Source organism: Callorhinus ursinus, unplaced genomic scaffold, assembly GCF_003265705.2.
Source record: "Callorhinus ursinus isolate GAN/ISIS: 27379988/994484 unplaced genomic scaffold, GSC_fseal_2.0 scaffold59, whole genome shotgun sequence".
Taxonomy (NCBI): Eukaryota; Metazoa; Chordata; class Mammalia; order Carnivora; family Otariidae; genus Callorhinus; species Callorhinus ursinus.
The window spans coordinates 4,026,595-4,047,205 of NW_027397121.1; the positions used below are offsets into that span (position 1 = coordinate 4,026,595).

The following is a 20,611-nucleotide window of genomic DNA, read 5'->3' on the forward strand; positions in this document are numbered from 1 at the left end:
TTGTGGAGTCTGGAGGCTCGGGTTTGCTCTATGACTATGGACAAATGAACAAATCATTCCACGGCTGGGTCTCAGTTTTCACAACTGAACAGTGGGAACAATAATATCTACCTTACAGGGTTGCTTTGTGGAGTAGATAAGAATAAAGTGTAGCGCTACGCAAATTGTAAAGGGCCTTACAAAGGTCAGACACTAGCAACTCATTTCCATTCCCCTTCAGGTCCTTGCCCTTTTGTGGAACTAGGAAATTATCCCAATTGAAAGTTAGGATATTATCTCCAATCGGAGTGCAGATTTGCTGGTTGTTTCCGCCTTCCACGCCTAAGCGAACCAATCAGAGCGTCCGGAGAGTGTCGCGGTCTTTTCACCTGGGGACCACCTCTACAATGGAGCTTGCACTTTTTTCCGCCTTTGCAGAGGCAGCTTGTTTTCGCCTCGCATCCCGGTTTCTCGGCCTTGGACGGGAGATTCTTCTTCTTCCTTGTCTCTGCCTCCCCAGATCTTGGCATCGCAAAGGTTGAACGACGAAGACCGGAAGTGTGCGCAGCAGCGGAGGGTCCCCACGAACCGACACCGGAAGTAGCTTTGCTGCAGGATTCGGTCGGCTGCGCTATGGCGGCGATCCCCCCAGACTCCTGGCAACCGCCCAACGTATACTTGGAGACCAGGTGAGAGGGGTCGGGCCTCTGGGGCTGGGCTGGCGGAGGCGACGCGGAGCTTGGGCTTTGCCGCGGGGCTGGGTTCCCGGTGTGCTACCCCGGGAGCACAGCCTCCTCGTGGGGAAGCGTGCAGCGGCGGCCTTCGGGGCCGCCTGGGGGCTGAATGGGGACCGCCACCGTCCGCGTCCGAGCTCCGCACCGGCTTGCCCTGAAACCTCAGCGACAGCTGCCCGGTTGCCCTCCTCGCACCCCGTGGTTCACTCATCTGTTCATTCGATAAGAATGAATGTGTTGAGTCTACAAGCAGGCGACGTCGGGTCTGGAATCAGGATAGAGGTGCATAAGACACACTGCCTTGCATTTAGGACCTTGCAGTGTAGCGAAAGGGGCAGGTCTGTAACTACTAAAAGTTGTAAGTAGTTAGTTGTATAAACAAATTACCAGGAAGGCACCGGAAGAAATGCATTTCCCCACCATCAAAGAGCGGTATCATTGAGCGCCAATCAGCTAGTGCCATGCCCCTGACGTACAGCATCTCATTTAGTTTAATCCCCTTAGCAACTCAAATCATGTAGGTGTTATTCCACTTTCTCTCCCATTTTAGCAGGGGAAATGACAGAATTTACGAATTAAATGATTTGACCAAACCCATATATCTAGTAAGTAGGGGAACCTCATTTGGAGCCTGGTCTGTCTGCCTCACGTCCTCCGTTCTCTAGCCCTTCATTCCATTGCCTCTTTGGAAAAAGTCCTAAGTGATCTTTCGAAAGTAGGACAAATAACCTTAAGTAACTTCTTACTGCTACAACAGTATAAAATTAGTCATAGTCTGACATTCAAGGTGTGTGTTTGTTTTGTTTTGTTTTGCTTTTTTGGTCTGGCCTTTGCCTAGCTCTCTAGCTACATCTTCTGCCATTCCCACATCAGTAGCCAAGGTCCAGGCCCTGGTTCTCTGTCTACTTTCTGCTCTTGGCCATGCTGTTTTCCCCCAGAGCACAGTTCTCAGGTACTGCTTTTGCTCCCTGGTCATCTTCCCCACCTTATATGACAATATTCTCCCTCTTCAGGCCCCAACTTGAAAGTAATTTCTGAATTCACCTGTCAACATTTTTTTTAAGTTACAAAATAAATCGAAGTGTATAGAATAAATGAAAGCCACCTCTTCCTGTAGAAATAGTTGGCAGTTCATTGGATGACCTACATCTTTCTCAGTGAATGTATAAACATTTTTCTCCTTTATGTTCTGTTTCTTAAAAACAGGATCATATGATCATGCTGTTTATGTTTTTTCCTCCTGTAATCTGCTTTTCTTTCACTTGCTGATACGGCTTCCCATAGAATTGATATTTTGTATTTTAGTCATTTCCTCTTTGAGGGACATTTAAATTGCCTCTTGTTTTTTGTTATGACAAATACTGGAATAAATACCGTTACACATACTGTATCCTTAGGCACATTTGTAAGTTTTGCTATAGAACACTTTGAAGTTGAAATTGCTGTCAACAGGTGTGCACATTTCACAATTGTATAGGTATTTCCTGATTGCCATTCCAAAAAGTTATTCCCTGTATTTAAAAAATGTGCACCAGAATATAAGCTCCATGAGGGGAAAAGCACCTAGAACCGTGCCTTGCACAGAGTAGGTGTTAATCCCTGCTGAAACTTAGTAGTGTGGGGCGCCTGGGTGGCTCAGTTGGTTAAGCGACTGCCTTCGGCTCAGGTCATGATCCTGGAGTCCCGGGATCGAGTCCCACATCGGGCTCCCTGCTCAGCGGGGAGTCTGCTTCTCCCTCTGACCCTCTTCCCTCTCGTGCTCTCTATCTCTCATTCTCTGTCTCAAATAAATAAATAAATAAAAATCTTAAAAAAAAAAGTTAGTGTGAAGGATGAATTGCTGGTAGGCTTTTAGAAAGCTATGTTCTAGCACGTATGATATATATATTTATAGAATGCTCACACTGTGCTTGGCACTGGGTATCCAGGCTATACAGAGTTGCCTCAATTTTCATATTCTTGGAGCTTAAAATCTAGGTGAGTGATGGGAGTGGAGGAGAAGGCACCTGCCTGTATTTTACTTTTTCCTCTTCCTTAGCTGTACTTCAGGGGGAAAGTCCTCATCCCATTTGGTAGTATAGAGATTTGAAGTAATCAGGTTTTGCATTTTTTGCGCCCCTCCTAAATACACACAAAGTGTACCGTTTTTTTCCATTAAAATTTTTACAAATAGGTAATATATTTACATGGTTCAAAAATACAAAAGTTTAAAAAAAGATACTCATTGAAAGCCTTCCTTCCTGCTTCTCATTTACCCAGTTTCTACCCCCACCCAGAAACTCATGCATGTATAAACAAGTACAAATTCCTGATATGTTAATGTCCTCCTTTAAAAAAATATCAGGGGCGCCTGGGTGGCTCAGTTGGTTAAGCCACTGCCTTCGGCTCAGGTCATGACCCTGGAGTCCCGGGATCGAGTCCCGCATCGCATCGGGCTCCCTGCTCAGCAGGGAGTCTGCTTCTCCCTCTGACCCTCTTCCCTCTCATGCTCTCTCTCATTCTCTCTCTGTCAAATAAATAAATAAAATCTTAAAAAAAAAGATTTAAAAAAATATCAAATTAAGTGCAATTTTTTTCCTAATTTAAGGGTTAGTTATATGGGTTTCCCACGATCGGTGATTTTTTTTTTTTTTTAATATATAAAGCTCGTTCGAATTTTTAGTCGTCCACAATTATTTTGTTTAAAAGAAGTACCAGAAGCTCCTGTGTGTTTTACTCAAAGAAGGTGTCTGTGTTTATGTTATTTACATTGTGATTGTGATGTTTTCCTTGGCCGAGCGTGAAATCTGACGTGTATTACAATTTCATGACTTAATGTAAGCTTGAAAATAAAGAGTGCTGGATCAATCCCATAATATTCCTGCTGCTGCGACCTTGTTCTTGACTGGAGCTCTACTGTCCTCTCCCCCTGCAGCATGGGGATCATTGTGCTGGAGTTATATTGGAAGCATGCTCCGAAGACCTGTAAAAATTTTGCTGAGTTGGCACGTCGAGGTTACTACAATGGCACCAAGTTCCACAGGATCATCAAAGACTTCATGATCCAGGGAGGTGACCCAACAGGGACAGGTATATTAAGCCGACCTTGGCTGAATTCAGCAAAATAGGGAAGACTGAGAGAAGAACACGTGTAGAGGGGAAAAACCAAGAATTTGGTTTTGGTTTTGGACACATTCCATTTGAAATACTTGTCAGATCTTCAGTTAGAGGGGTTGAATAAGTGAAGGGATACGAGTGGAGTTCATGGAAAGGTCTGGGATGGAGGTACAAATTTGGGAGTTACTGTCATTTAGCTGGGATTTATTAGTGAAATCGGTGGATACTAACGTTAGTTTCAAAACCCCTTGCTTCTTGGTCGGCATCTTCTCTCTGATTCCTGCTCCTGCTTTTTTGCCTTTAAATAAGTTTGATATCCTCTGTGGCTGTCCTTTTTCTTAGTCCTGTTCTTTGTCATTCTCAGTTCTCTGTTTATCCTTTATGACCAGAGGCATTCAATTTCTTTAATGTGTGTGGACACATGTAAAAAGTACAGTATAGGGGTGCTTGGGTGGCTCAGTTGGTAGACTTGATTTCGACTCAGGTCATGATCTCCGGGTCATGAGATTGAGCCTTGTGTGAGCTGTGCATTCTGCGTGGAGTCTGCTTGAGATTCTCTGTCTCCCTCTGCCCCTCCCCCTGCTTGAGCACTCTCTCTCTCAAAATAAATAAATAAAATCTTTTTTAAAAATACAGTATATATAGGAAACTACAAAAAAGAACACTCATAAGTATACTTCCTAAAGATCTCTAACCACTATTAGTGATTAATTATCCTGCAACATTCCCACTTAGAAACAACTAATGTTAACTGTTGGTGGCCATTATTCTAGACATTTTTCTTTTCAGATACCTAGTCAAAAGGATGGATGGATAGATGAATGGATGGATAACTAGCTAAATGGAAATAATTTTAAAAGAATAGGCTATGTCATGCATGCTATTTTTTTAAAACAAAAAATTTAATTTTATATATATAACCCAAAATTTGATTTCCTGCTATGTAAGGTTAGGCAATTAGTACTTAAATTTCTACCCATTCCTATTGTTTAGGAAAAACTCCATTTTGCCTGCCTTCTGTGATGGGAAAAACCTAGTTCTTCCCTTCTGTGTTTTTCTCCTGCATGTCACCTTTACTACTCACACAGATCACTTTGCTTCTGACCCTCCTGGTCACCAAGTGTATGGAGGTTTACCCCCCACAAGCAATTCTGTGACACCAAGTGAGTGTCTTACTCTTTAAGTCAGTTCCAACATCATCTAACTAGAGATAGCATCAGATCCCACAGGTTAAGGCCCAGTCCCACAAGATTGCCCCCTGCCCCACTTCAGTCCCAAGCCTAGGTTATCAGATGTTCCAGTAACCGCCCCCCCCTTAATTTGCCAGAGCAGCTTACAGAACTCATGGAAACAGTTTACCAGTTTACTAAGGGATATGGTAAAGGATACAGATGAACAATCAGATGAAGAGATGAATAAGGTAAGGTTTGTGAGGGTCCTGAGGGCAGGAGCTTCTGTCCCTGTGGAATTTGGGTGCATCATCTTCCTGGAAGGGATGTATTTGCCCACCTGGAAACTCTCTGACCCTTGTACTCTTGGGATTTTGAGGAGGCTTCTTCATGTAGGCATGATCAATCATTACCTCCATTTCCAGGTCCTTTCCTCTTTCTGGAGAAGCAGGGGTGGGGAGGGGGGTACCTGGTGGGAACTGAAAATTCCAAGCTTTTCATCATGGCTTGGTCTTTCTGGTGACCAGTCCTCATCCAGGAGCCATTGAGGATCCCACCTGTCTCCTTAGAACAAAAGATGCTCCTAGTGTTCTTATCATAACTTAGGAATTTAAAAAGGTTTTAGAAGCCCTGTTTCAAGGACAGGTCAAAGACCAAATATTAGGGGCGCCTGGGTGGCTCAGTCGGTTAAGTGTCTGCCTTCGGCTCAGATCATGATCCCAGGATCCTGGAATCGAGCCCCGCCTTGGTCTCCCTGCTCAGCGGGAAGCCTGCTTCTCCCTCTCCCACTCCCCCTGCTTGTGTTCCCTCTCTCACTGCCTCTCTGTCATTTTAAATAAATAAAATCTTTAAAAAAATAAAAAAGACCAAATATTAGAACAACAGATTCTCCTAGTGTTCCTATCACTCAGGAAATTATAAGAGTTTTAGGAGCTCTGTACCATGAGTACTGTGAACCAGGGATAGGTATATAGGTATATGTAGGTATGTCCATATATTCATATATCTTCTATTACCTCACACCTGTACTCCCTCCCTCACTCTCAGTTTTTGTCATTAGTTTAATTTTTCCTTGTCAGAGTACATTTTCTACTCTGTGCTTGATTCCCTCAGCTACAGTATGGGTTCTGCATTTAAGAGGGTTCAGTGCCCACTGCTAGACTTTTCTGTTCCCAAGTGTTGGAGGGCAGACTTTCCTGTTGAGTGGTTTGTATTGCAAGGGCTAGGGGGTGTTATATTTTGTAACTCAATCATGTTTGAGAATTTGAAAACAGTAGATTGGGTCTGCTATTCTTGGGCCATACTCGTCCCCTCAGATCGTTTTAGACAGTTCTGCTCTGTTGCCTTCTGGTTTTAAGCGTGGCTTTGGGGAATACTGAGGCCAGATTTACTCCTTCCTTCAGCTTGGGGGAAAATGTTTTGATTTGTATTTTTGAATGTTTTCTCTATTGCTTGCTCTGATTTTCTGTTTCAGGAAACTAGTTATTCTCTGTTTCATGACCTCTGCCTTCCATATCTATTACATTTCTTTTGAGTGTGTGAGATGATGTTTTTCTATTTCTTCCCCGCATCCACTGAGATAATGTCAGACCTTTACTCTGTGCCTTATTCAACTTTTAGTCATGTCTGTTCTGTTCTGTACTGCTCTAATAGATTGATTAGCTCCGTATTGGTGTCATGGGGCTCTCAGTCTCTTAGTCTGCAATCTTTTCACCTTATTCTCTTGATTTGTTATCTTGTCTTTGAGCTCTTGTTTTATTAGATTCTTCTTTCTGTTGAAGCATCTCTAGCTTGAGACAGCTGCAGAGAAGCCCTTCTTGGACTATGTTTTTCTCCCAGACTGAGGTCCTCAGGTGTTTTGTTTTTTTTTCTTACACACTTTCTTCGTCTCCTTCCATTTGTTGTAATATGTTTGCGTAGTTTCTGTGCCATTTCTTTTCATCTTACCCATGCTCACTGTCGGCACTGATGCTGTCTGTACCTTTGATTTGCTCAGATACACTATAAGTGCATTCCCTTTGTCATTGTCCCCACCCTTGTGGGACCAGTTGTCCTCCCCAGTCCAGATGCTAAGATGCTTTCTCTTCATTTTACTCCAGCCCAATGAGGTGGTAGGAGAGCTAACGTAGAGTGCACCTTGTGGGAGGACTAGCCGCTGTTCTGTTTTCCCAGCCTCTGTTAAAATCCTGCCCATGGGTCCCCTTCACCAGTCAGTGGGTATCCCCCCCCCCCAACCCAGGAGTCCCCTGAGAATAGCTGTGGCGGAGGCAAAAGATCCTCCTACCCTTTTTCATTCATAGCTGGGTCTCCATAACAAGACAGATTGTTGAGAGAAAAGCATACAAATTTGTTTGCTGTAAGTTTTTTTTTTTTTTTTAAGAATTTATTTGTGAGAGAGAGAGAGAGAGAGAGAGCACAAGCAGGGGGAGGGGCAGAAAGAGAGGGAGAAGTAGGCTCCCTGCTGAGGAGGGGGCCTGATGTGGGGACTCAATCCGGGACCCTGGGATCATGACCCAGGCCGAAGGCAGACACTTAATCGACTGAGCCATCCAGGCGCCCCTGTTGGCTCTAAGTTTTGATGACACCACGGCCTTGATAAAGAAACGAAGACCTGAAGAATAGGTTGTACCTGAGTGTTTTTGTGCTAGGTTTGACCAAGAGTGGAAATTTGTGGGAAAATGTGATAGGACGAAGGGAGTCTGAGCTAAATGTAGTAAACTGGGGGAAACAGCAAGGCCTGTTCTTTCAGATTCCTCTGGGGGTCCTTCTGTCTTAGAGATGAGATGTTCTTTTCCTGCAGGTACAGGGACGGCCCCTCTCACGTGAGGATCTTCGGACCTACTTCAGGGGAAGGTCAGAATGTCCTTCTTGTAGCTGATGTTTCTCAGATTCCTTCAACTTGAAATTCAGTATGCCAAAGCACCATATTTTGGGGTAGTTTGTCCTGAACCCATCATGGCCCAGTGCTCCCCCCCCCCCCCCCAGGGCCCGGGGTGGGGGGCCTGCCATGTTGCTCCTGAGCCCCTCTGGTATGCACAGGCTTCTGCCATTAGGGGCTTCTCTTTAACTTTTTCAGGGTTGCTAACCCACCCACCCTTCTATTGGCTTCTCAGAATTGGAGGATGTTTGTAAGAATCCTCTGAGTTATACTCCTTCTTTCCTGATTACTACTTTTAGAGAGTGCAGGCGGAAGAATCGCTCATTTCTTTCCTCGGTGACTCTTTTCAGAATTTTTGTAGTAAGTTTGTTTCCTTTTTATTTGGTTGATGCTGGTGAATTTGGAGCTTGGAAACAAATGGAATTTTGTGTGTTTCATCGGGCATTAGGGGAGGCAGGAGCCAATCCTGCTTCACTCCACTTTTTTTAAGATTTACTTATTTTATTTGTTTAATTTTTTAAAGATTTTATTTATTTATTTGAGAGAGAGAGAGAGAATGAGAGATAGAGAGCACGAGAGGGAAGAGGGTCAGAGGGAGAAGCAGACTCCCTGCTGAGCAGGGAGCCCGATGTGGGACTCGATCGCGGGACTCCAGGATCATGACCTGAGCCCAAGGCAGTCGCTTAACCAACTGAGCCACCCAGGCGCCCAAGATTTACTTATTTTAGAGAGGGAGAGAGAGAGAATGTTCGCGCTTGGGGTGGGGAGGGGCAGAGAGAGAGGGAGAGAAGCAGACCCCACGCTGATCACAGAGCCCGTGGGGCTGGATCCCAGGACCCTGAGATCATGACCTGAGCAGAAATCAAGAGTCAGACACTTAACTGACTGAGCCACCCAGGTGCCCTTTCACTCCGCTTCTTTATCTGAAAGTATCCTGTAAACACTTTGATGTACTTCTTTCCTGTCTTCTTCCTTTCCCTTGTTGTGAGATAAAATTTTAATTCATAACACCAGTGAGCTGAGAGAGTCCATGATGAGTGTACAAGAATTGGAAGTGACTCCGATGTGAGTTGCTCATGTCAGAGCTTTCCTATATTTCTATAATCGGTTTGCAATCCTTCATAATGTCACATTTCCATGATGCAATTTTAATGAAATTGAATCACTCAGAAGATTTCTAAATAATTGCATCCAGCCTCAAGTATAATGAATGATTGAGCCGGCAGGTCTATGGTAGAAGGCAAACAAGAGTTAGGCCCTCCTGGGTCACTGATGTGAACTGCTCCCTGATTAGGTAACACGTTTTTTGCCACACATCTCAGATGAGCAGCATGAGGCGTCCTGGGCTCATCAGCAAGCCAGTGTACTATTTCTGTCCCCAACTGTCGCTCAGTCTGGCTACTCTGTGACCATTCTTTCCATGGTTTTTTCTTATACACCTTTGCCAGGTGTTTTCTCAATTCGAATATCTTTGACTTCCTGCTGGATTTTAAAGTATTTTCCCTCTTAAATTTCTCTTCTTATAATAACTATATGCTGGCTTTTTCCTTAGCTGTTGGAATGTCTTTTTATCTGCTTCTACAAATTCTTCGCTTACTCTCCTCCCTATAAGACATGGCATCCTGTCAAGCCCTTCCTTTCGCTCTTCATGCTCTGCACTTAGCCTCTCAGTGCTCACCAGCTGGCGTGATTGCAGTGATTAATTACATGCTGATAATGCTTTGCATCACCCTCCCTCTGACTTCACGTCTCCTCTTGGTAGCCCCAGGAACACCTGAGATTTAACGTGTTGAACAGCAAGCTCATTGTTAATTTTATTCATTTGATGAATATTTGCTAAGAGTCTGCTGGGTATCCTGTACTATTCTAAGTCCCGTGAAGAGACTTAAGCATTAGAAGCCAAGGCATTTTCTTTTCCTTGCAGCTCTCCCTTCTCTGCCAGGAAGACAAGATAGTTCTGATAAGAAATAACTAGAGAGTAATAATATAATATGCAAATATACAGTTGTACGCTCTGGATCGTCTATATAACAGAGGTTGGAATAATAAGAGAAAAAGTACAGTGGAGTGGGATTAGCATGGGATGGAGGCAGATTGTGAGGTGGGCCTTGAAGGAAATGTAGAATTTTAACTCTTGGGAGGATAGGGAAGGGCATTTTAGATTTAGGAAGAAGAAAGAGTACAGAGCAGAGGCATAAGTGACAGAGACCTGTCAAGGGTGAAAGAGAGCCCAGTAACCCACATGTCGTGTCTCACATGCTGGACCGGCTCTGTGACATAATCTAGCCACCTCTCCGTGTCCAGGACAAATGTCTGTGGTGTGATTTCTAAGGTCCCTGAACTGCATGTTTAGGGGACAGTTAAGGGGACAATTGGGGACAGAGTGCACAGAGTAGTTAGAGAGAGCACGGTGCCTAAGATCAGACCAGTTCATGGAGACGCCCAGACAGGAGTTCACATTTGATCTAACATCATTCTGGAACTATTTTGGGTTCCAGAGTTTCTTGCGTCTGGGATAAGAAAAATATGTGAGGAAATTTAATTCAGTGGTAGTATATGGCAAGGTCACTTAGCGTGGGGTGAACAGCCTGGGTCGTAGAGACCAGTGGGCTTGGGGTTGAATCTTAGCTTCACACAAACAACTTATTAAGTGTAGACAAGTTACGTGAGCCTTCTTAGCTATAAATGCGGAGTGTGGTTTGGTTGTATGCACCTCATGGAGTTGTTGTGAGTAGTAAATGAGCTGATGTTTGTAAAATGGTGACTACAGGCTTGACACAAAATAAGATCTTAAAAAGATGTCATTTATTATTTATTTTGGTTGTTAACTTATCTAACAAATGTCTTTTGGACTCCTGCCATATTCCAGGCATTGTTCTAAGAGCTGGGGAGGTAGAATAGTGAGGAAGAAAGCCCTTGTGAAGCTCACATTCTAGTGGGTGAGACAGTTAACAACTAAGTACATGATATACTATCAGGTCGTGACAAATGATATGGAAAAAATACTGTATAAGCAGGGATTCTCAACCTTGGCACTCTTGACATTCTGGGCTGGATAATTCTTTGCTGTAGAGGGCTATCTGTGCATTGTAGGACGTTTAGCTGTGTCCCTGACCTCGCCGTGCCGGATGCCAGTAGAACCCCTCAGTGTGACAACTAAAAATGTCTCCACACATTGTCCAGTGTCCCTAAGGGGCAAAGTCACCCTCAGTTGAGACTCCCGGGGATGGAGAGTGAGGAAGGTGCTATTTTGGATAGTGTGATTAGGGAAGACCTCTCTGATAAGGTGGCATTTGAGCAGAGCTCTGAATAAAGTAGTGAGGCCGAGAGTGTCATGGGCAAGGACACTCCAGGGGGGAATAGCAATCAGAGGCCTTAGACCAGAGTGTGCTTGGCAAGAAACAGCACAGACCAGTGTGGCTGGAGTGGGTGAGTGAGGGGAAGAATGGTAGGAGATGACTTTGGAGGGTAGCAGAGCACCGGCTCATGGAGTCTCATAAGTTGTCGTGGAGACTTTGGATATTGTCCTAAGTGTAATGAAATGTCACTGGAGGATTTTGAGCAGAGGACTGCCATGGTAAGGCTTGTTTTAAAAGGATCCCCCTGGCTTCCATGTGCAGAATTAACTGGCGTGGAAAGAAGAAGACCAGGCTGGGGCGCCTGGGTGGCTCAGTTGGTTAAGCGACTGCCTTCAGCTCAGGTCATGATCTCAGGGTCCTGGGATCGAGCCCCGCATCGGGCTCCCTGCTCAGCGGGAAGCCTGCTTCTCCCTCTGACCCTCCCCCTGCTTGTGTTCCCTCTCTCGCTGTCTCTCTCTCTCTCTGTCAGTTAAATAAATAAATAAAATCTTAAAAAAAAAAAAAAAAAGAGCAAGAAGAAGACCAGGCTGGAAGCAAGGAGACCAATTGGAAGCTTTCGTTGTTGTCAAAGCCAGAGTTTTTTTGTATTTGGACTAGGGTGATAGTGGTTCTGTTGGTTCTGGTCCTCTTGGACGCAGATGCAAAGACAGAGTTAGACATTCAGGACACTGATTGGGATAACACCTGTGAAAGTTAAAGGGGCAAGGGAGCAGGGGTTGGAAGGAGAGGTCTTCAGACGTCAGTGCAGGTCTAATCTGTGAAAGGAGAGGGGGCAGAGGGAAAGGAGCCACCAGTAAGGCGGGATCTCAAGAGGGGTGACGTCAGCTGTCAGATGCTGCTCATGGAGCAGGCAAGGTGAGGCCCAAGGATTGACCATTGGATTTAATGACTTGGTGGTCACTGATGACCTTGACGAGAGCCGGGTCAGTGGAGTGGTGAGGGCAAAAGTCTGAATGGAGAGGGAACGTTCAGAGACAGGAGAGGAAACCAAGACACCAAGTGCTGACAGCTTTTTTTGAGTTTTTCTGTGAAGGGATGCAGAGACATAGGGGGATACTTGGAGATGGAGCTTTGTGTTTATTTTTTAAGACAGGAAATAGTAATACCACTTTTTTTTTTTTTAACACTAATAGGAATGATGCACTAGAAAGAAAACTTGATACAGGACTGGGAGGAATTATAGTTGCAAAATTCCTTAAAGGTAATGGGATTGTAGTGGTGGGGTAGTCCAATGAGCAGGGTATTCATACAATGTATCAATAAGGGAAGAAGGATAGCAAATGGGAGGACATACAGGAAGGGTAGTGGATTCCGTGGTGAGAGCCTGTGGAGGTTCTGCTCTGCCTTTTTGTCAGTGAAATAAGCAGCAGCATTACACTCACGGAGCAGCGAGGGAGGGGCGGAGGTTTGCCCACCGAGGAACTGCCGTAAATCAAGGCAGGCCAGCCGCCAGGGTGAACTGATCACTGCCTACGGTTCCCTTTCCCGGAAAATGCCCAGGTTATCTGAGTGCACGGAAACCATGTAGTGGAAAATATGAAGCCAACGCAGTATTATCAGTGATGCTGAGCTCCCTTTAACTATCTCCTAACAAGCCTGTGAGGCAAGTACTACTGCTATTCCTACTCTTCCAGCAGGGAAACTGAGGCTTGGAGAGGATAAGTATCTTGCTTAAGGCCACACAGCCAGTAGGTGGTGGAGTTGGGACGAAAGTCTGGATCTCTCTGGCCCCAGAGGCAAGCGAGGAAGAGAGCACTCCTAAGACCTGCAAAGCTTCTTGGAGAAATGCAGCATCATTTCCTCGGGTGTCTGGCATTTGCCCTGGTAATCCAACAGCAGCTCCACCAATTAGTTCCCCCTAACAGAAGACTCTGTTACTAATGGATTGTATCAGTTTGGGATGCTTTTGGCTACAAGTAACAGAAGGAAGAGAGCTTTTGTTTTTCTCACATAACAAAATGTCTGAAGGTAAGCAATTGTAGGCATTGGTTCACCTGCCCCCCAGAGCTCTCAGGGACCCAGGCTTCCTATGTCCTTCCATTCCACCACTGTTAGTGTGTTGGCCTTTGATCTCAAACTTGTCTTATGGTTGTAAAATGGCTGCTGCTGCTCCTGACATCACCTCTGCTTTCAAAGGAGGAAGATAGGGAAAGAGCTGCGGGTGAAAGACAGCGGGAGTGTGTTTGTCCCTTTTTATCAGGAAAGCTGTAGCTTTCCCAGAAACTCTACTCAGCAAGCTTGTATCAGTAAGTTTGTATCAGTAAGTCAGAACTGGTCAGTTCTGACCACCTGCAAAAGGAACTGGTCAGTACCTGCTTTCCTTGTCTCTGAAGTTGAGGCAGGCCATGGAGAAGGGGTTAGAGAAGGGGTTAGAAATGCTCAGAGGACAGCTAACCTGCAGTTAGGTGCTCTCTTGCTAGAAGAGAGGTTTTTGATTGGTTTGGTCAGTGGCCTTCTGGTGTCGGGTGCCTCAGGCGGAGCTTTCACCTGGGCCTCCTGATGGGTCATTGGCCCACCTGTGGCCGCTTTGGGGCTGGGTATTAAGCCGTGGTCCCATCAGCTGTGGCCTGGGAGCGGTGGGGATAAGTAGCAGTAAGTATGGTAATCTTTGTGTGAGAAACCCCTCTGCATGTCTTAGGGGCCACTCCAGTTCATTGTGGGAAGTTTCTACAGGCAATGAGCAGGGAGAAGAGACATCAGAGGAGAATGGGGGATAAGGGAAGATATTTTTTTTTTAAAGAGCAGAAACACAGATCATAAAAAGATGAAGGAATTTCACCTGCAAAAAATTCTGTGCGTAAGACCCCAAAAAGAGTGAAAAAAAAAGTCCACCGGAAGAAAGTGTTTGCAAAAGCAGTCACTGACCAAGGATTAGTATCCAGAATACGAATCCTAATAATATAACATATATATATATAAATGTCAAACCACTCAGTAGATAAGTGGCTGTTGCCAGACGAGGAAGGGTAAATAGCCAGTAAACATGAAACTCTGCACACCTTCAAGGAAATGCAGGTTAAGACACAAGCAATCTGACACCTCTCGGCCTGACAAATGTTAGAAAGTCTGGCTGAAGGACCTAGAGCAGTAAGAGTGAGCACTGTGGATAGGGGTGCACATTGGGGCCTCTTCTGGCAAGATATTCGAGGACATGTGGTAATGGGGAAATACTCAAACTGTGATCCTGCCTGTCTGCCGTGAGGTGTAGCCCCTGAGCGTCTGCACGTGTGTCTGGGAGACAGTCCGAGAATAGTTACTGCAGCGTGGTCTATAAAAGCAAAGACATACAGAAAGGATCCTAAATAACCGTCAGCATGAGAAAAGAGAAGATTGGCGTTATGATCGTGTGGTGGAATGAATACTGCAGAGAGTTGCATGGAACCAAGTGCATAAATATCACTTACACAGAGAAGCTCGTTGCAGAAGAATCCATAGAATATAACTGCATGTGTATAACCCTAAAAACATGCAGAGCAACAATACATTTTTTTACGGATGCATACATAGGTGGTGGAAAGGAAAATGCATGGAAGTGACAAACTCCTGGTCACCATAGTGGTTCCCCGAGGGCAAAATGTGACTATTTGACACCGTTGTTAGCTGGGGGGAGGGGGGAGGGGGGTGCGGAGTGCACGGGGTGCAGACACGCGGTCTTGGACTGGATTAGTCACCCTATTTCTGAGGGGAAGGTGCAGTTGTTCGTCACATTCTTTGTCTTTTTTGTATGTCTGAAACACTGAGTACGTAGACTAAATGTTGAAAGCAAAGGACAGAAGAGTAAAAGAACTTTCAGGGTACAGAGTTCAGAAACCAGACCAGTGCCTGACCCCTGTTGTATCTGCACTAGGGGAGGCACACGGCGAAGTTTTGACTTCGAACCTCCCAGATGGTCAGCTTTGTATGTGATCGTTGGCATCTGTGTAGCCTGCTCTGCACAAGCAAACTCTTTGATCATTGCTGTCCCCTCCCATCGCTCCCCTGTTCCACATGCCCAAAGGAATGTTTTGATTGGAATGATTTGTCTTTCTGACATTTTGTTGCAAACCCTACTGGGTTGAATTAGGTTATGAAACCATAACATATTATGTAGAAATGGTGCTGTAGAGACCCCAAACTAGTTGCAGCTGGTCCACCTTTGCCTCGTGAGGACAGAGGGGCCTCCGTGCTCTTCCCCCTCATCACTTGATGACTGAAAACCCCTGGCTTCATCTTGGACTCTTGACTGGCCCATCCCTTAGCCTTCCTGTTTGCGGTGCCGTTTACGTGACGGCTTTCAGTTTCCGGAGGACAGGGGCCCTGAGGTTTCATCCTGGCGGCCCCCAGCTTGCAGGGATCACACTTCCAAGGCTCAGGCCACGATGGACAGCCCACTACTGAACTTCATCCTCCACTCGCTCACCCAAGCCCCAGACTTAGGGCTTGACCACACTTTGCCCGCTCAGCCTTCTCTTCCATCTTCAGCCCTAGCACTCCCATTCACCATCCCCTCCGCCCCCAACCTCAGGCAGGAACCTTGACTCCCTAGTCAGAGAGAATGTATTGGTCACATAATTGCTGTTTAAAAGTATGCTGGCAGCTCTTCCACAGGACGCCTACACGCAGCCGCTGGGGCCGCCGCCATGTCTCTAGTGATCCCTGAGAAGTTCCAGTACATTTTGCGAGTACTTAACACCAATATCGATGGGCAGCGGAAAATAGCCTTTGCCATCACTGCAATTAAGGGTGTGGGGCGAAGATATGCTCATGTGGTGTTGAGGAGAGCAGACATCGATCTCACCAAAAGGGCCGGAGAGCTCACTGAGGATAAGGTGGAATGTGTGATCACCATAACGCAGAATCCTCGCCAGTATAAGATCCCAGACTGGTTTTTTTTTTCTTTAAATTTTTTTATTGTTAGGTTAATCACCATACATTACATCATTAGTTTTTGATGTAGTGTTCCATGATTCACTGCCAGACTGGTTTTTGAACAGACAAAAGGACATAAAGGATGGAAAGTACAGCCAGGTCCTGGCCAATGGTCTGGACAATAAACTTCGTGAAGACCTGGAGAGACTGAAGAAGATTAGGGCCCACAGAGGGCTGCGCCACTTCTGGGGACTTCATGTCCAAGGCCAGCACACCAAGACCCCAGGGTGCCGTGGCTGCACCGTGGATGTGTCCAAGAAGAAATAAATCTGTAGGCCTTGTCTGTTAATAAAATAGTTTATACACCTAAGCAAACAAACAAACAAAAAATAGTATGGTGGCAGGTTGGAATTTTGGGAATGAATTTTTAAAAGGTTCGGTAGTTGGGTACTTTTCCAGAAGGATAGGTAGCCTGGGCCAAGCGGGAGATTTCTCTGAGTCTGTTAGGATTCACCCCCATGTCTGTTTGCATGAGAAGTGTTTTCTTCCAACTGAGCCATCCTGGCACCCCTTCGAAGTGTTTTCTTCCAGGGGCTCCTTGGTTGCTCAGTTGGTTAAGCGTCTGCCTTTGGCTCAGGTCATTATCCCAGGGTCAGTCTTTTAAAAAAAAAAAAAGAAGTGTCTTCTTCCAGAGCCAGAGGCTGTGATAGGCTCTCTTTGGTGGAACATCCTAAAAGTTGATGCAAGGGATTTTCACCTGGGAGGGCCTGGGGGAGAGGTGCTTTAACATCCTACTTTCATAGCAGGCTGTAGGAGGCTAGCTCCCTGTGTCTGGGCTGTTTTCTGGCTGCCAGGCAAGCAGAGTAAGCTGATAAATGCAATGTTCACTTTGTTCCAGGCTGTTTTGTCATCTTGGAGAAACCAAAGTAGTTCAACAAGTCATATTTATTTTACTAAATAATTGATGAGGAGAGTTGCCTCCTATTAGGACGTTTTTTTCCACTGGGAAAACTATAATTATTATATCATTGTGCTCTAAGAACAGAACCTGGGTGCACAGTACCACACTCTTGTGGACATAATATAAATAGCATGTGGTGGTGATGTTGCTAGCAGATCATTCCTAATCTCATGTTTCTTCATAATATCCTTGTGATATACTACCTCTCCTCTCAATGGACTCTGCCTGCTATAATATTATCCCTTTCTGCCACATTGCCACTTTCCACCATCTCTCTTCTCCTTAAGCTGGGTATTTTTGACCAAAATGAATGTTATTTTCCTTCATTGCCATCAAGGACAGCAAATAGGTTTTAATTCTTGTGCCATCTCTAATCCATTAAAAATGGCTGCTTGGAGTTCTGAGTTGGTAGGATACAGATCAAAGCTCAGCAGGGAGGAATGCTGATTGGTTAGCAATGTCTGTGATGGGCACAGGGTTAAGACTTGGGGCACTCCTGTCTAAAATACTCCTTAAAAAGTTAAAAATTAAGAAATCTCTTAATACATCAAATTAAAAATGGTAGTTATCTGTAGATGGTTAGATTCTAGGGAAATTTAATGTTCTTTTGAGAATGTTCTGTGCTTTCTGCATATTTGACAGTGAATGTGTATTACTTTAATACCCAGGGAAAAACACTCTTAGTGTTATTTTGAAAAGAAACATCTTACCTGAATGAAACCAGTGATTTGAATGTGCTGTGTCAGTGCTTGATTCTGCTGCTGGGCTCTGTAGTTGCAGTATGCTTAGCAGGGGACTAGGCGTGCTCACTGCTTTTTCCTTTCCTGAACTCCGAAAAATCTTTTGACCCTGAGCCATAATTCTTGCTGTGAGTAGAGCGTGGGACTGATGGACCTGGTCTGTCATCTTCTAACCTGGCAGGTCGGGGTGGTGCATCTATCTATGGCAAGCAGTTTGAGGATGAACTTCATCCAGACCTGAAATTCACGGGTAAGTATATAATCTGGCTGCATGGGTGGCAGGGAGTGGATTTGAAAAGCTCAGTCTTGGCTGTGATTCTGGGTGCATGCCTGACACCGTGGCAGGGTGCCACGGAGCTGACCAGCTGCGGCGCCACAAAGAGCCCTGGTGGGTTAGAGAGAGTGACGGACACCTCTCTCTCCTGCATAATTCACAGTGCTGGTCTGAGTGTTCTAGACTCTGATTGTTGAATGTTGCTGTTGCAAACTATAGGAAAGCGGAAGTTTCCTCAAAGAGGCCTAGAGATCTTGCTGGGTTTTTGCGGGGCGTCGGGAACATGGTCCAGCAGTTAGTGGGGATCATCATGGATAGAGAAGCTGGGGAGTAGGTGAAGAGTAGGAAGGCAGTTGTTGGAGTAGGGCGGTGACGGCCTTTGTGTAAAGGCAGGGAGCCTGCCCTCGGTGGGGGGCGGGGCAGGGGGGAAGAGTGTTTGGGTTACATGATTGACGATGGAGGCCAGAATAAAGTCTGGGGTGGTGGAAGACGCACCCAGCTGGAGCTTTGGGGGTCATTCGTACTCTTTCTTCATTTTTCCCACTAGGGGCTGGAATTCTCGCCATGGCCAATGCGGGGCCAGACACCAACGGCAGCCAGTTTTTCGTGACCCTAGCCCCCACCCAGTGGCTTGACGGCAAGCACACCATTTTTGGCCGCGTGTGCCAGGGTATAGGAATGGTGAATCGAGTAGGAATGGTGGAAACAAACCCCCAGGACCGCCCTGTGGACGATGTGAAGATCATTAAGGCATACCCTTCTGGGTAGGCTTGCTGCTGCCCTGCACTCACCCAGATCTTCGGAGATGGCCCCAGTGAACCCGCTTTCAGATGACCTAGAAGGACACGTACTTAAACTCCATTTTGGCCTTGCAAGTCACAGAGCTCAGGAGACCTGGGGGCTTGGGTGAGTTAGAGATGGAAGTATATTGTCAGAGGATGCTTCTTTTCTCTTCCCCCGGTGCCTAGGTTTACAGAGCATTTGCAGAAATGCTCATAAATGATCATTCACAGGGAACGGCTCCTTGCAAGTGAGCGTACTGCCCCTCCTGGCATGTGTCTGTGCTGATACACTTGGAACAAGATGAAGCCGACTCTGTCATTCCGTAGTGCCTGACCAAACTTCTTCCTGCAGAGATTTATATTCTGGCCTACACCGCAGTCTTCAGTGGCTGACAGCCACAGAATTCAAAACCAAGTAGTGTCTATCAGCCTTCTTAACTCTGTGCACACCCTATTTCAGTCTCCTACATTTGTTCTTCCGGGAATGTATGCATCTCTATATATATTTTCCCTCTCAAAATCAGAACATCAACACTGCTGTTTCTGACACTTAGACATCCCACGCAAAGCCACATTGAATTTTTGCCAAATGAAAAATGCATCCAGCAATCAAGTTTCTAAGAAGGTGTCAAGTGGGGAATGATAATGTGTAATAATCAAGAAAGGAATTTATTAAAAGGAAGCAGAAACATTGACCATTTTTTCCCCAGGAAGGAGTAGAAATCTGTAGTGAGCCATAAAGACAGACTATGAATTCTCCTGAAAAAGCAGTATTGTCATAAAGGAGAGGCACCACTTAAGTTTTTTTAACCTAAGACTAGAGAAACTAGTTAAGAGATTTTATATGTTAGGCTTTTTAAGTCTTTCTGATTTTTTTTTTTTTTTTTTTTTTACGGGGTGTGTGGTGGTGGTAAGAGAAAGGAACATCTATGTAATACATAGAAACTTCCCAAATAAAATGCCACTGATGGTTGACATTGCTGCTGTGGTCTGATTTTTTTTTTTTAATTTTTTTATTGTTATGTTAATCACCATATATTACATCATTAGTTTTTGATGCAGTGTTCCATGATTCATTGTTCATAACACCCAGTGCACCATGCAAAACGTGCCCTCCTCAATACCCATCACCAGGCTAACCCATCCCCCCACCCCCCGCTGTGGTCTGATTTTAAATACTACATGAAGTTTTATTAAAGATTTTTTTAAAATTTCACAGAGAGAGACAGTGAGAGAGGGAACACAAGCAAGGGGAGTGGGAGAGGGAGAAGCAGGCTCTCTGCCGAGCAGGAAGCCTGATGTAGGGCTCCATCCCAGGACCCTGGGATCATGACCTGAGCTGAAGGCAGACGCTGAATGACTGAGCCACCCAGGCGCCCCCTACATGAAGTTTAAACAGTCATTTTAACCTGTAAACGATCTCAAGTAGTGTCGCGGGGCTCAGCTTCAAGATTTCCCATATTTTAGGTTTGTGCATATTCAAGAGCAGGTCTGACTTTAAAAAGACAGTACCAGGGGCGTCTGGGTGGCTCAGTTGGTTAAACGGCTGCCTTCAGCTCAGGTCATGATCTCAGGGTCCTGGGATCGAGCCTCATGTTGGGCTCCTCGTTCAGCGGGGAGCCTGCTTCTCCCTCTGCCCCTCCCCTTGCCCGTGTGCGCTTACGCTCTTCTCTCTCTCTCTCCCTCTCAAATAAATAAAATCTCTTAAAAATTTTAATAAATAAACAAGGCGGTACCGAAGAAAGACTCTAAGTGATGTCGCTTGGCAGTTCTGAGTGAGGGAGAGTCACC

General features: G+C 45.4%; 2 protein-coding genes across 2 annotated transcripts; both read left to right on the forward strand.

The window, feature by feature from the left end:
* The first annotated feature begins 357 nt into the window (after positions 1-357).
* On the forward strand, positions 358-19,795 carry PPIL1 (peptidylprolyl isomerase like 1). Its single transcript, XM_025862401.2, has 4 exons — positions 358-668; positions 3,628-3,782; positions 17,946-18,014; positions 18,586-19,795. Exons 1-4 carry the CDS (start codon positions 613-615, stop codon positions 18,804-18,806), a joined length of 501 nt encoding a protein of 166 aa, XP_025718186.1. The 5' UTR covers positions 358-612; the 3' UTR covers positions 18,807-19,795.
* LOC112816060 (small ribosomal subunit protein uS13-like) lies at positions 8,495-16,741 on the forward strand. The gene is made up of 2 exons (XM_073884757.1): positions 8,495-16,071; positions 16,169-16,741. Exons 1-2 carry the CDS (start codon positions 15,835-15,837, stop codon positions 16,388-16,390), a joined length of 459 nt encoding a protein of 152 aa, XP_073740858.1. The 5' UTR covers positions 8,495-15,834; the 3' UTR covers positions 16,391-16,741.
* Positions 19,796-20,611: the final 816 nt, after the last annotated feature.